At 53.0% G+C, this 12,095-nt stretch overlaps 1 protein-coding gene across 1 annotated transcript in view; it reads left to right on the top strand.

Moving 5' to 3' along the window:
• Positions 1-12,095, top strand: part of MICAL2 (microtubule associated monooxygenase, calponin and LIM domain containing 2) — a 181,519-nt gene that overhangs the window by 109,053 nt on the left and 60,371 nt on the right. The window contains exons 27-28 of the mRNA XM_027767848.1: positions 9,884-10,029; positions 11,147-12,025. Of these exons, the coding sequence (XP_027623649.1) occupies positions 9,884-10,029; positions 11,147-12,025 (1,025 nt within the window). The remainder of the gene's footprint in view (positions 1-9,883; positions 10,030-11,146; positions 12,026-12,095) is intronic.

The raw sequence follows: 12,095 nt of genomic DNA, 5'->3' as shown, positions 1-12,095 counted from the left end.
AGAACTGCTTCCTGTGTGGCCTCTCCTTGAGGAGCACTCCATAGCCCCTGAGGTCAGTGAAGGGTGCCTGACAGCTATGTGACAACACCCAGCCTCAGGCAGTCCCGTCTCCCTGGATCACCTGGGCATGGGCTGGTCAGGGCAGCCCAGGGCCACAATGTGTACTTGGGCCTTGTGGAACACACACAGTAGTGAATGCACTGTCACCGAGGACCTGCAGTGGGCCAGGACTTCTCCGCACATGGCCCCCCTCATGCCCAGGACACCCGGTGAGGTAAGTGCCGTGAAGCCATCTTACAGGTGAGCAGAGTGCTTTCCCAAGGTCCCCTCCAGTACCAGCCGATGCCACCCGTAAGCTCTGGCTTATTTAGAGGTGGTTGCCATTAGCATTCCAGCTTTAGAGGTGGCCTAGAATTGAGTGTTTCAAAGTCAACAGCAACTTGTGACTAAGTTGGCTGGCTTCTGGTGACTTCGGGAGAGCCTGGCAAGCAACAGACTCCCCACCATCAGGACCGAAAGGATGGCCTTGGCTGCCCTTTGAGACTAGGAACTCAACTTGTCCTGCACCGCCCTCTGCTGGCAGAATTTCTACCTGGTCCTTGGAATGTTTTCATGCGTGAGTTTCCCTGAGTCTTGGAAGGTCTTCCAGAAAGAACTGATATAGACACTTTAAAATCCTGGAAACTATTCATCTAGCCTCATATGTGAACCTTTAAAAACAAAAAAGGGCAGATTGTCATCTAAACGCGTTTGTTGCGTGCCGTTGTGGGGGCGTCCAGAAAGCCTTAGCACGGGCGGCCGAGTACTGGCCAGTGCCTGGCGGGGTCCAGCCCTCCCCTGCTTACTGCCGGCCTTCCCCCCACCCTTCGTCTCTCAGCCCCCTAGCCTCCTCATTTACAGACACAAAGCCTGCCCGCCTTTCATTCCTCCCCTCTATTTCTCTCCCCAGCTGCCAGAGGATTTTAGGCAACTTTCAAGAAAGACAGAGCAAAACTACATGTCTCTATGAAAAAATGAACCCTTAGAATCAGAGTTTAATAAGACCGTCTAGGAGGAATAGACCCAAAACAGGCAGGCCACAGACCTAAACAGAGCTCTAGCTGAATCATAAATTTGATTCTGTTTTCTGGCAGCCACTGCTAAAAAGGAGACTTAGGGGGACCAGCAGTTAGTGTAATGGCTATGTTGTTGAACTCTCATGTAGCCGACCACGGTTCAAGTCCCGGACCTGGTGGCTTAAAATCACGCCGGGTGTGTGTGTGTGTGTGCGTGCCCAAGATCCCGAGAGGAGAATGGAGGAGAAGGGAGTGCGGCGTTCCCATCCCCCCTGGGGGATGATTTCTTGCTTTCTATCTCTCTGTCTCTCTCTGTCTTTCTGGCGAGTGCACGCCCTATAGCAAAAACCTCTCCAACAACAACAAAAAAAGGAGACTTAGGAGCCAGACAGTGATGCAGTGACAAAATATGCTGCTCTGAGAGGCAGACCCATGTGCCAAGGGCCCAGGTTCATGTCTGGAGCCCTCGCAAAGCACACTGGGCCCTCGTGTGGCCATGATCTGGGCTGGCTGAACTGATGGTAGATTATGACCTCAAGACCCTATCAGAATGCTGTCTCTCTGTCTCTGTCTCCCTCACCCCTGATCTGGATAAATAGTCTGTATAAAGGAGACGTGGACCATTATTATTGTCGTCGTTCAATGGGGAACAAACGCATGGGCTTGCAGCAGGTCTTAGTCCTGGGCCTTCTACTGCTTCACTCTAGAAAGTTCCCAGCTCATTGTCAAATAAGCGATCTTGGGAGACGGATGAGATCATGTCTGAAACAACGGCTCCTCAGAAAGCATAGTTGCAGTTTTCCCGCGGCTGTTTCCAGTGGCATCCCTGGCTGGCAGGCGAGGGCGTGGCAACAAAACAGGACAGAACAAGGGCAGTCCCCGGGTGGGGCTGGACTGAGAGACTAAGCAGGATGCCCAAAGCATTTTGTTTCTGACAGCCCTGTTTAATTTCAGAATAAAACGGGGAGTACATAGAGTGGTGGCTAGATGCGTGGCTATCCTTTGCTGATTAGGTCTTCATCGATGATAGTTTTCATCAGGGATGGGCAGACCACACGGTAGGGTGAAAATCCCTGGCACAGGGCTCAGTGCTGTGTTTTGCATTGCTGGTTATGGTCAAAGCCGTGACTTTGCCAAATAATGTAGGGTTGACGTCATGAGTGGGGGTTACGGTTCCCACCTGGAGCACTGCCTCTGAGGTAGGCTGAGTGAATGTCGGACAAGACCAGGGTATTGCTGAACATGGACTCCTGTTTCGTACCCCCGTGTTCATCACAGCACTATTCTCAAGAGCCAAAGGGGGAAACAAACCAAGTGTCCATCCACAGATGAATGGGTAAATAAAATTTGATATATCCATACAGTGGAATGTTATTCAGCCCTGAAAAGGAGTGAAACTTTTAGCCCAGCCACAGTAGTGCAGCCAGTGGGAGTGCTGCTGGGCAATGCTGAGGGATCCAGGTTCACAGCCTCGGTCTGTCTCAACGTGCTGTGAATTCTGGCTGGCTGCAGGATTAGGGAGAGGATTGTGGTGTGAAGGCCCTATTGAGGGTGTTATCTGTCTGTCTCTCTCTCTCAATAAATAAATGAACTTTTTTAAAAAGGCATAAAATTCTAATACATGCTACAACCTGGATGACCCTTGAGGACATTGTGTTAAGGAAAAAAATACCAGTCAAGAAAAGACAAATATTATATAATAAATATTTAAGAAGGTAATTAAATAAATACCCATAAAATAAGCTAAGTGAGAGGGAACCAGTCCCACTTTGTGTAGCTTCAAACTACTAGATCGAGTGAGGCCCACCCTGTTGTTCCTATTGTGGCTACAACGTGTGCACGCCTCCCTATGAACACCAGTGATGGGAAATTCCACACGGATTTTAACCGTTTCTGATAGGCTCCATTCCATAAAGTTCAATGTTGAGGAGAGAAAAGCAATCAGTGTGGTAAGCAAGCTTATTTTGTTTTAGGTTTTCTGTTTGCCTGAGCATATATGAGCTTGCCAGAGAGAGCAAGGGAGAGAAATAACCCCCAATGGAGTATAGTTATGCCACAATTCCTTCTCTGTCTCTCCATCCTGTTGGGTTTGGGGGCACATCCACACACACACACTCTCACACACACACACACACACACACACACGCAACTGGAATGTTTTTCAAGCCACGAGATCCAGGATTCAAACCATGCGGTCAACCATGTGGGATCTGGCTCCCTTAACCATTAGAAACATGGGACCAGCACTATATTGCTCTTGAGAAGCATCTTTGCGGGTGACAGAAAGGTTAACTGTGGTCAGCAGGATGGAGCTGTGCTTAAAGCCTGCTTGCTCTTTATGCAAAGCGTCTGGTAAGGAGAAAGTGGAACAACATTGTGGATTGTCCACCGTGTAATGGGGGATGGAGAGATGAGGCTCAGTTCTGTGCCCCCCCAACATGGGCCCTCCTTGAACCCATGGACCTGACCTTCAGAGCAGCCCTGTAGGGTTGAAATCCACCAGCAGGCACAGCGCATCCCCAAACAGAGTAAGGGAGGAAGAGCAGCCAAGGGCCCAGGGAGCCAAAGGGCCTTGTCCTGAGGAAAGGAGGCCCCCACAAAGTGGGTGACCCTGTGTTCCACAGCCTGGCTGGTAAGGAAGAGCTGAGACCCAGCTTTGAACTGGTAGGAAGTGGAATATTTAGGACTATTTCTGTGGACATGTGTGGGCAGGAGAGTGCCCTGGGCCTGCAGAATCTTGGCTTCAGAGTGCTGTGCTCAGCTTCCCTGCACACGTTCTCCCACACCCAGGTCACTCCTGTGGCTTGCTCTCCCTCCACAGCCCCTGCCCACCCTGCATGAGCACTCAGGTGTGCGTTGCCCGTTCTCTCTGTCCGGCTGAGATGTAAGTGCAGGAGCCCGGGCCTGAGGCTGTATCTAAGGGTCCTGCATGGGAATAGGACACATGTGGGCCACACTGCCCTGGAAGGCCAAGCCCCATTTCCTTCTGCATGCGATGTTCGTTTTGCTCTGCAGATTCTCCAGGTTGGGCAGAAGGGTCTCATTACAAGGTACACAGCGTCCTACAAATGTGTCACCATTGGAACGAGGCCAAGAGGAGGGGCTGTGGCCTGGTTCATCCAGGGCTCAGTTGAAGCTGGCTTCCCGAGGGTTTTCAGGTTAAGAGGCAGCCGAGAGTAGAACATTCTCCAGCTTCACGACTTCAATCCGAGCATTCGTTTTTCTCTATTACACATGGGAAACGTTGCCATGAGGGCTGAGCTTGGAAGAACTGTTACGATGTGAATGAATGAATGAATGAATGAATGAATACACACATGCATATATGGGTAGACCTCAATTGACACATATGCATATGCACAGACCTATTTATGCATATATGCACATGAATGCATATTAATGATCAATGATTTAGAATGCAGGGCAGAATTTGAGGCATGCTCTTCACAGGACGGTACCTGTCCCATATCAAGTTCTCAACAGATATTTGAGGGTGGGACTAGCAGTTAGCGTAATGGTTATGTCACTGAACTCCCATATAGTCAACCACAGTTCAAGTCTCGGACCCAGTGGCTTAAACTCCCTGGGTGCGTGTGCGTGGGTGCCCAAGATCCCAAGAGGAGAATGGATTAGAAGGGATTGTGGCATGACCATCCCCCCAGGGGTGATTTCTCGCTTTCTGTCTCTCTGTCTCTCTCTCTCTGTTTTTCTGGCGAGGCACACACACACCCTATAGCAAAATAAATAAATAAATAAATAGGTATTTGAGGGTGAATGAATGAAAAGTTTGGAGGTGTGAACGATAGGGACAGGAAGCATGATCCAAGGGAAGGAAGGGGTTTAGTCAATTACAATCTCTGACATAAGAGAAAAGTTCATGTTTATCCTCTGCTCTTAGACTCTTCCTCTTCCCTCATCCTCTCTGCCCCGCTATTTTCTCCACCCCAGCTCTGCAGTGGGCCAATAGCTTCCAGTCTCCGACTCCAGGCAATCACCAGAACTGGAGAAGAAGATTCCAGTCGAATGAGTCACAAGCTCTCCAGGCGAGGGGTGGGCAGGCATTGTCTGCCTAAAACTCAGGGCAGCTGTTCTCATTCCTTACATGGTGTCTTCTCTGCCATGGCCTCCCGGGCGCGAGGGCAAGCAGACATAAGGTTGACTTCATTTCCGCTGCTGACTCAAGGAAGTGCTTCTAAAGGACTTGGGACCCGCCCCCCCATCCACCCCAACTCCCACTATGGAGGTTTAGAATTCTACAGTTCCACCCAGAGAGGCCCTCTGCAATCGTGGGGTCGAAGGTTTGTAAAACACAGATGAGGAAACAGAGACCTAGGGCTCTCTGATTTGACTCAGAGCTCTGGAGTCAAATGGGACCTCAGTTTAATGGCTAGGCAAAGCGATGAAGGAAGCTGCCCATCACACACACACACACACATTCATGCACAGATGCATGCACACACACTTGCACACACACACGCACACGCACACACACATTCATGCACAGATGCATGCACACACACTTGCACAGTGCTCTCATCCTTTTTCTGAGCAGGCCGTGGTCCCAGCATCAGAGGAAGAGCAGGGCAGGGAGGGAACCAGGCTTAGGGTGGGTGCCAAGGCAGCAGGTCCCCACGAGGTGGTGCAGGGGCACATACACAGTTCACACAGCACACAGGCTGGTCCCGTTCAGGCCCTGCTGCAGAGACAGAGCAAGAATTCCCTCCCTAGGTCCTGAGAGAGAGGCAAACAAGCCATCCAATTGGAAGTCCATGCCACCTCCCACCTCCCACATGCCCACAGTCCTTCTCTGACCTCGACCTGACTCTAGGAGAGGGAGACCCAGGAAGGCCTTGGGTTCGACTGGATTTCTGCAAAGACATTACTGCAGTTGGGAAGGGCCCTGGATTTCCTTCCTCTGAGTCAAAGCTGACTCCTCCTGGCCAGTGAGTCATTCCCCTGTACCTCTCAATGGGTCAGGCTAGGACAGGAGCACCTTTAGAGCTGGACCCAGGGCCAGTCACTGTCTGGGGACAACCTAAAATGACTCTTGAGTCATCTAACTGCCCCGGGCAGTGAGAGTGAGAGGACAGAGAGAATTAACATTGTCCGGTGTGAGACATGCATCGACTCTCCTGCTGTGGCCTCTCCCCAAGTCCCTGGACTCCTGGTTCTCGGTGCAGGTCAGTGTGAGTGCAGAGCCCGTCCCAGTGCTCCCAGCCACCTTTGGAATTCCCACCAGTGCAGGACCTGCCTTCAGAAAGTTCCTGGCCTGGGGAGAGAGCAGGGAGCCTGGTGGAGACCCTCACAGCAGGGTTGGGGATCCTGGAGGAGACACAGGGAAGAGAGGACTGTGAGACGGCAGTGTGGTTTCTGGGATGGGCCTGGAGACCTCGGCCTTTAGTTATCAAGGAGTTATCAGTTCTCAGGTTCAAGGGCAAGGCTTGAGTTGAAATAATTTCTATGCCTGGTGTCTGGCGTGTCTGGCCCAGAGGAAGCACTTAGTCTTTCTCTGATGAATGAGTGAGTAAATGAACTGACCAACCAACCAAGAAACAAGCAACAGAGGGGGGCGGGGGGGGGGCTGAGTGCACTAGATCACAGGATTCAGGCCTGCCAGGCTGCTGCCCCTAGAGGGCGCTCCAAGACTTCGAGAGAAAATTGAGCCCTGGATAACCTCCAAATTCTGGGAAGCTGCACCCGGGAATCCCAGTCCTGGTGAAAATCCCCAGAGCTATCTTTCTGATTATATTTATCTTGCTCAAAATAAAACCCTAACGACAAGGGTGACTCTAAAATGGAGCTGAACATGGGCACATCTCCCTGTCCAGAGACCCTCATGGCTCCTCACAGCTGATTCAAGTTCCAAGCCCCAGACAGGACAGTGGACGGACTATGTGACTGCCCTTGGCGCCCTCCTGCCACTGACCATGCTTGCTAGAATGTCCTCTAGGATCTAGGGCAAAGGTTGCCGTAACTGGAGGCTCAGAGAGGAGGGAACATGAATACCTGACCCAGGGGGACACAGAGGCTGTGACCCCGGCCATGTCTGCTCATCAACACCCCTTCCAAAAAGGGACCCTAAGAGTAGCACCAGAGCCCGGACCTTGCAGAGGGTGGGCCAGCCCTGGCTGGGCCATCCCAAGATGTTGAGGAAAGGGTCAGCAGAGGAGGGGCTGAATTGGCCAATGAGGACTTTCTGGGTCCAAGAATCAGAGAACCCCTGAGTCTGGTAGGTGCTCAGCACCCTCTGGAATGGGCCAGAGCTCCCTTGGTAGTGTTGGGCACCACCGTGTGTGAGAGGTTGGTAGGGAGGGCGTTCCCATCTGTTGGCATGTACCATTGACTTTATGCCTGCAGGGGCACTTCTTTAATCCTCCCAACACCCCACCAAGCAACGCAAGACTTCCCATTTGTTTGGGTGAGGAAACTGGGGGGCAGGGAGGGCTTGCTGCTGAGGTGTTGGCCTGCTGGTGTGACTGTGGAGGAGATAGGGTTCCAAGGCTCAAGCAGAGAGATTTCCATTGCTCTCAGCTGCGTTCTGGCCTTCCCAATCCTCCCTGGCCATGCTAACCTCCCAGGCAGTGGCTGGAACAGCAGCCCAGGGGTGAGGGCTTGGTCTGAGCAGAGCTTTGTGTCCTGACCTCCTCACCTCCTTCTCTAATTCGTATGGAAGACAGTGTGTGAGGATCCTGGGTGCGGAGACACCCCTGAGCTGGGTGGGGGCGGGGAATAGAGGAAAGCACAGAGGAAGAACAGCTTCCAGGTCATGTCCTGTGAACCCCAAGGCTGTTCTCTCAGACTCGGTCCCCAAGGTGCCCCTGGCACTGTGTCAGATGCTCCCCCAAGAGCTCCTCGGGAGGACACAAAGGCGGTCTGTTGAGCCGAGGGGACTTGGAGACACTTTGAGTTTGATTCAGAAGATGGCAGAGAAGAGAGTGAGGGGGCGAGGAAGGGGGGAGGAATCTGGCAGGAGTTTGGCAGGCTGAGGACAGGAAGCGAGGCGACAGCTGACTCACAACTTTTGCCTTTTCAGGCTCGAACCATCCCATCGTGGGCTGAGATGGGGGTGCGGGTAACGGAGGCAGGCCAGCGCCTCCCCACATCAGTCCTGCAGCCAGGGACCTTTCTCCCAGCAGCCCCTTCCGCCCACCCTCAGATCATATCTGTTCTGGAGCTACCTCTGCCTCTGAAGCACCCGGGGGCTTCCCTGCAGGAGCTTCCTGACCTTCAGGGTGTGGTAGCCAAGACTGGGATCCATAGTCCGTCTGACAAGCGGCATTTGTGAAGGGGGAAAGCAGGACAGGACATGGAACACCTCCCCGTGAGGGCCTTCCTGTGGAACTCTTCTTGGGGGTGGGACTTGAGTTTGGCCTGGTGTGTACAGGTCCCTGAGAGGAAGCTGCTCTGGGGAAGCCGAGACCAGGGGTTTGAGCTAAGAAGCGTGCTAAGGTCTGAAGGCCGGCACCTCAGAGGAAAGTCTGCATGGTTAGCTGAGCGGCCAAGGTGGGGAGTCAGACAAGGGAGTGGGCGAGTCAGGGGTGGTGGTCTGGGAAGTTTCTGGGGAACACCCACCATGTGTGGCCAGCTGTGGTCCAGGAGAGAGCTGGTTGGGCCGAATTCAGGGTCTGAATTTTGGGCCGGTCTGAAAGGGTGCATGGCGTTTTTTTAAATCTATTTGAGAACTAAGTATCTGAAGTAGCCCAGTGTGAAAGCAAAAATGTTGGTGATTTTAGATTTCAGGTTACCATCCGTGAGGGGGAACGAGGAGAGAGGGATTGGGGGAGGGCACAGGAGCTTGAGGGGTCCTCCAGGCTGCAGCTGTCGGCATTCTCCAACCAGACCAGACCACTTCAGCTCCACAGTTGCCGGGGCCCAGCCACGTTCCTGTGCCTGCTCGCTCCCTGACCAACAGGAGCTTGGCACGGCCCCCACTCCATGTGCTTCAGGTGTTCAATACACACTAGAGCCTCCTTCCCGTGTTCTTTTCAAATCCCTAACTGAGCATCTTGTCTGGGAGCCCCTGGGCACACAGGTGAGAAGGGAGAGGGAAGGAGCCCTTTTCATTAGAAGAGAATGGTTTCTCTGTCCGTGTCCCCAGCAAATAGTCCGGCATCCTATGGGAAGAAACCACAGATGCTTTATTTTATTTTATTTTATTTTTTGTAGAGTTTTTTTTTGTTGTTGTTTGTTTGTTTGTTCATTTTTCTATAGGGTGCTTGCACTTGCCAGAAACATAGAGAGAGACAGAGAGACAGAGAGCAAGAAATCACCTCCCAGGGGGGTGGCCATGCCTCAATCCTGTCTCCTCCATTCTCCTCTTGGGATCTTCGGCACGCACGCACATATGCCCAGAGTGAGTTTAAGCCACCAGATCCAGGGCTCGAACCGTGGTCGACTACATGGGAGTTCAGCAACATAGCCATTATGCTAACTGCTGGTCCCTGCAGATGCTTTACTGACTACGTGATTTAACGCAGCCCCAGCTTCTTACCCCCGTGGCTTTCAGGGGAAATTCGGATGTAGATTCCATTTCCAAGATACAGTCTGCAGACCCTATTAAATCTCTCAGAAACATTTCCACGTGGGTCTGAAATACAGTGGGCCCTAGACTTTCCATCCTGGGACCTCCTTTTCCCCAGAGGACTCTGCTACTCTTCCACTCACTCCTCCAAGCCCGACCTGTGGGCACCGGGCACCTCTGAATCAGTCTGTGACCTCCCTCTTTCTGACTCTGCTTACGGAAGTGGAGCTCCACTTTGCACCCCCTTTCCATGATGAAATCAGGTTATAACAGCTCAGTAATGGAGGGTGTGCTCTTGTCTTGGTAGGTTTGATGCTGATGAACAAAAGAGCTATGTCACCTCCAAAGGAGCCTCCTCCATTTCCTCTTTCTTCATTGTCTTCTGCATCTTCCTGGTCTTCTCCATCATCTTCTTCTTCAGGAAGTGTCCCAGATGGTTCCTCCCCACCTCAGGTAAGTGCCCGTGGGGCTGTGCAGGTGTTAGGAAGGAGGGTTACCTGTACTCCCCCCTTCTTCCACTTTATCTATGCCCTCTCAGACCTCCACAAGTGTGAATCCAGGGCCAGGGTCCACCTCAGGCCTTCCTCACCTCATCGTTCATGAAAGTTCATCCTGCCCCTTCTTGGTCACCCCAAGGACAAGCCTGTCCCTCAACGGCATTTGTGGGGCATGGACTCTGGGCCAGGGACTCGTCCATGGATTGGAGAGGGGGCATTTGCTCTGCCATGAGGAGGTCATGGCCAAGCATGGCAGGCACAGCTGTGGGGGGTCATTGATAGCTTCTAAGAACTTCAGGAGCAATGTCTACCTCGAGCAGAAAATGCATCATTCAGATGCAGGCTGGATTCTTTCTTTCTATGTGTTTGTCAAAGCCCTGCCAGGCCCTGTCCTGGGGAAATAGAAGGCACAGGACCCCAAAGCTGTGGGCACTGGGAAGCCTGTCCCTCCAGACTCTTGGCAGGGCACAGCCACTCCTTCTAGAATCCATGTAGATTCTTCCTGTGCCAGGCCACCCTCTTGCATGCTGGGAGTGGCTGCTTTCTCTGTGACACAAGGTGTGAGATTAGAGGGTCATTCATTAGGAAGTCCTCTGCCCATAGCTTCAGCCCAGAAGGGAACCTCCTCTCCTCACCTTGACAGCCTCCAAGGAAGAAGCCCTGGTTTCTTGGTTGGGGGAGAAATATGCTTAGGGTAGAACATGCCCTTTGGTGGAGACCAGGACTAAGCAAGCCAAGAGGGACCTTGTCCCCTCTGTGCCTGGTCACCCCCAGAGGCTGGGCCAGCCCTTCCTCACTGGCCCAGGAGGGTGTCAAAAACAGGGTCCATGCCTTTGTCTTTTTGTCTGGATGGCTAACTGCCTGATCCAGGACTTCTGATCCGTGCTGACCCGGGGTCTCTGGGCAAATCCCAGTAGCTCCAAAGGCAGTCCCTTAGAACAGATGTTGGAAATCATCTTGGGCAAAATTCTTTTTGACTTTGAGTAATGAGATTGGAGAAGGGAAGGGAGGGGATGTGGACCAAGATTTGCTCGGAATTTTTAAAGAACTGTGATTACTGTCCATGCTTCTAGGTGACAGCTTCCCACCCCTCCTCCCAGGTCTCCAGAGGTCATTCCAGTCCTTCCACCCCAATCTTCCTGAGACGAGCCCGAAGCCAAGGTGTGCCCAGGGACATCGCCCTGTACCTGCCTCATGACCCAGTGCTGGAGCGGGCAGAGTTCCGCCTACTCAGCTCCAGTGGAGACAGCCAGGCTGGTCCTGCAGAGCTGGCTCCTGACACATGCGAGGAAGCCAAGGCCTCTCTTGGGGACACCAGAAGTACCCACAGAGACCCACACTCTGCTGGAGGGAAGGACAGGTACCTGCTAGACCAGAAACTGTCCCCCAGGGTTGAAAAGGAACCAGGGAAAGGGACTGTCAGACCCAGGAGGGCGGAGGAGGTCAGGTCGGAGGTGGAAGAGGAGAGGAAGGCGGGCTTGAAGAAGCTGGTCCTCACTGGGGAGCAGAAGACTGCGCTACTGGATTGGAGTGACACCCTCCCTGAAAGGATGCACCTCAGAGTCGGAGAGCCACCCTCCCAGAAGAGTGCTGAGCATGGTCGGGGAGGCCAGGTGCCAAAACCGGTCCACCCCTCGCAGTGCCTTCAGATGGCAAGAGAGACACCACCAGCCCGGAGAGAAGCTCAGGACAGCATGGGGACCCTGGTTCAGCGGGCTCCCGTAGAGCAAAGTGTGGCTCCACCCAAGTCCCCCCTGCGGCTCATAGCGAATGCCATCCGAAGGTCCCTGGAGCCCCTGCTCCCCAACTCTGAAGGTAACAAAAAGGCCTGGACCAAGCCAGAATCAAAAACATCGCCCATCAGCCAGCCGCACACCTGCACTCGCTCCTTCAGTCTCCGGAAAAGCAGTTCCAATAAAGACTGGGACCAGAGGTGCCCGGGGAGAGACACAGCGAGCAAGGCTACTGCCTTCTTCCCCCTGGGCAGCCCGGCTGGCCGGGCAGCCCCAGCCTCAGGCCCTA

Source organism: Tupaia chinensis, unplaced genomic scaffold, assembly GCF_000334495.1.
Source record: "Tupaia chinensis unplaced genomic scaffold, TupChi_1.0 Scaffold144767_1, whole genome shotgun sequence".
Classification (NCBI taxonomy): Eukaryota; Metazoa; Chordata; class Mammalia; order Scandentia; family Tupaiidae; genus Tupaia; species Tupaia belangeri.
Note: the sequence above shows the minus strand (reverse complement) of the source record. Positions and strands in the feature narration are given on the sequence as shown.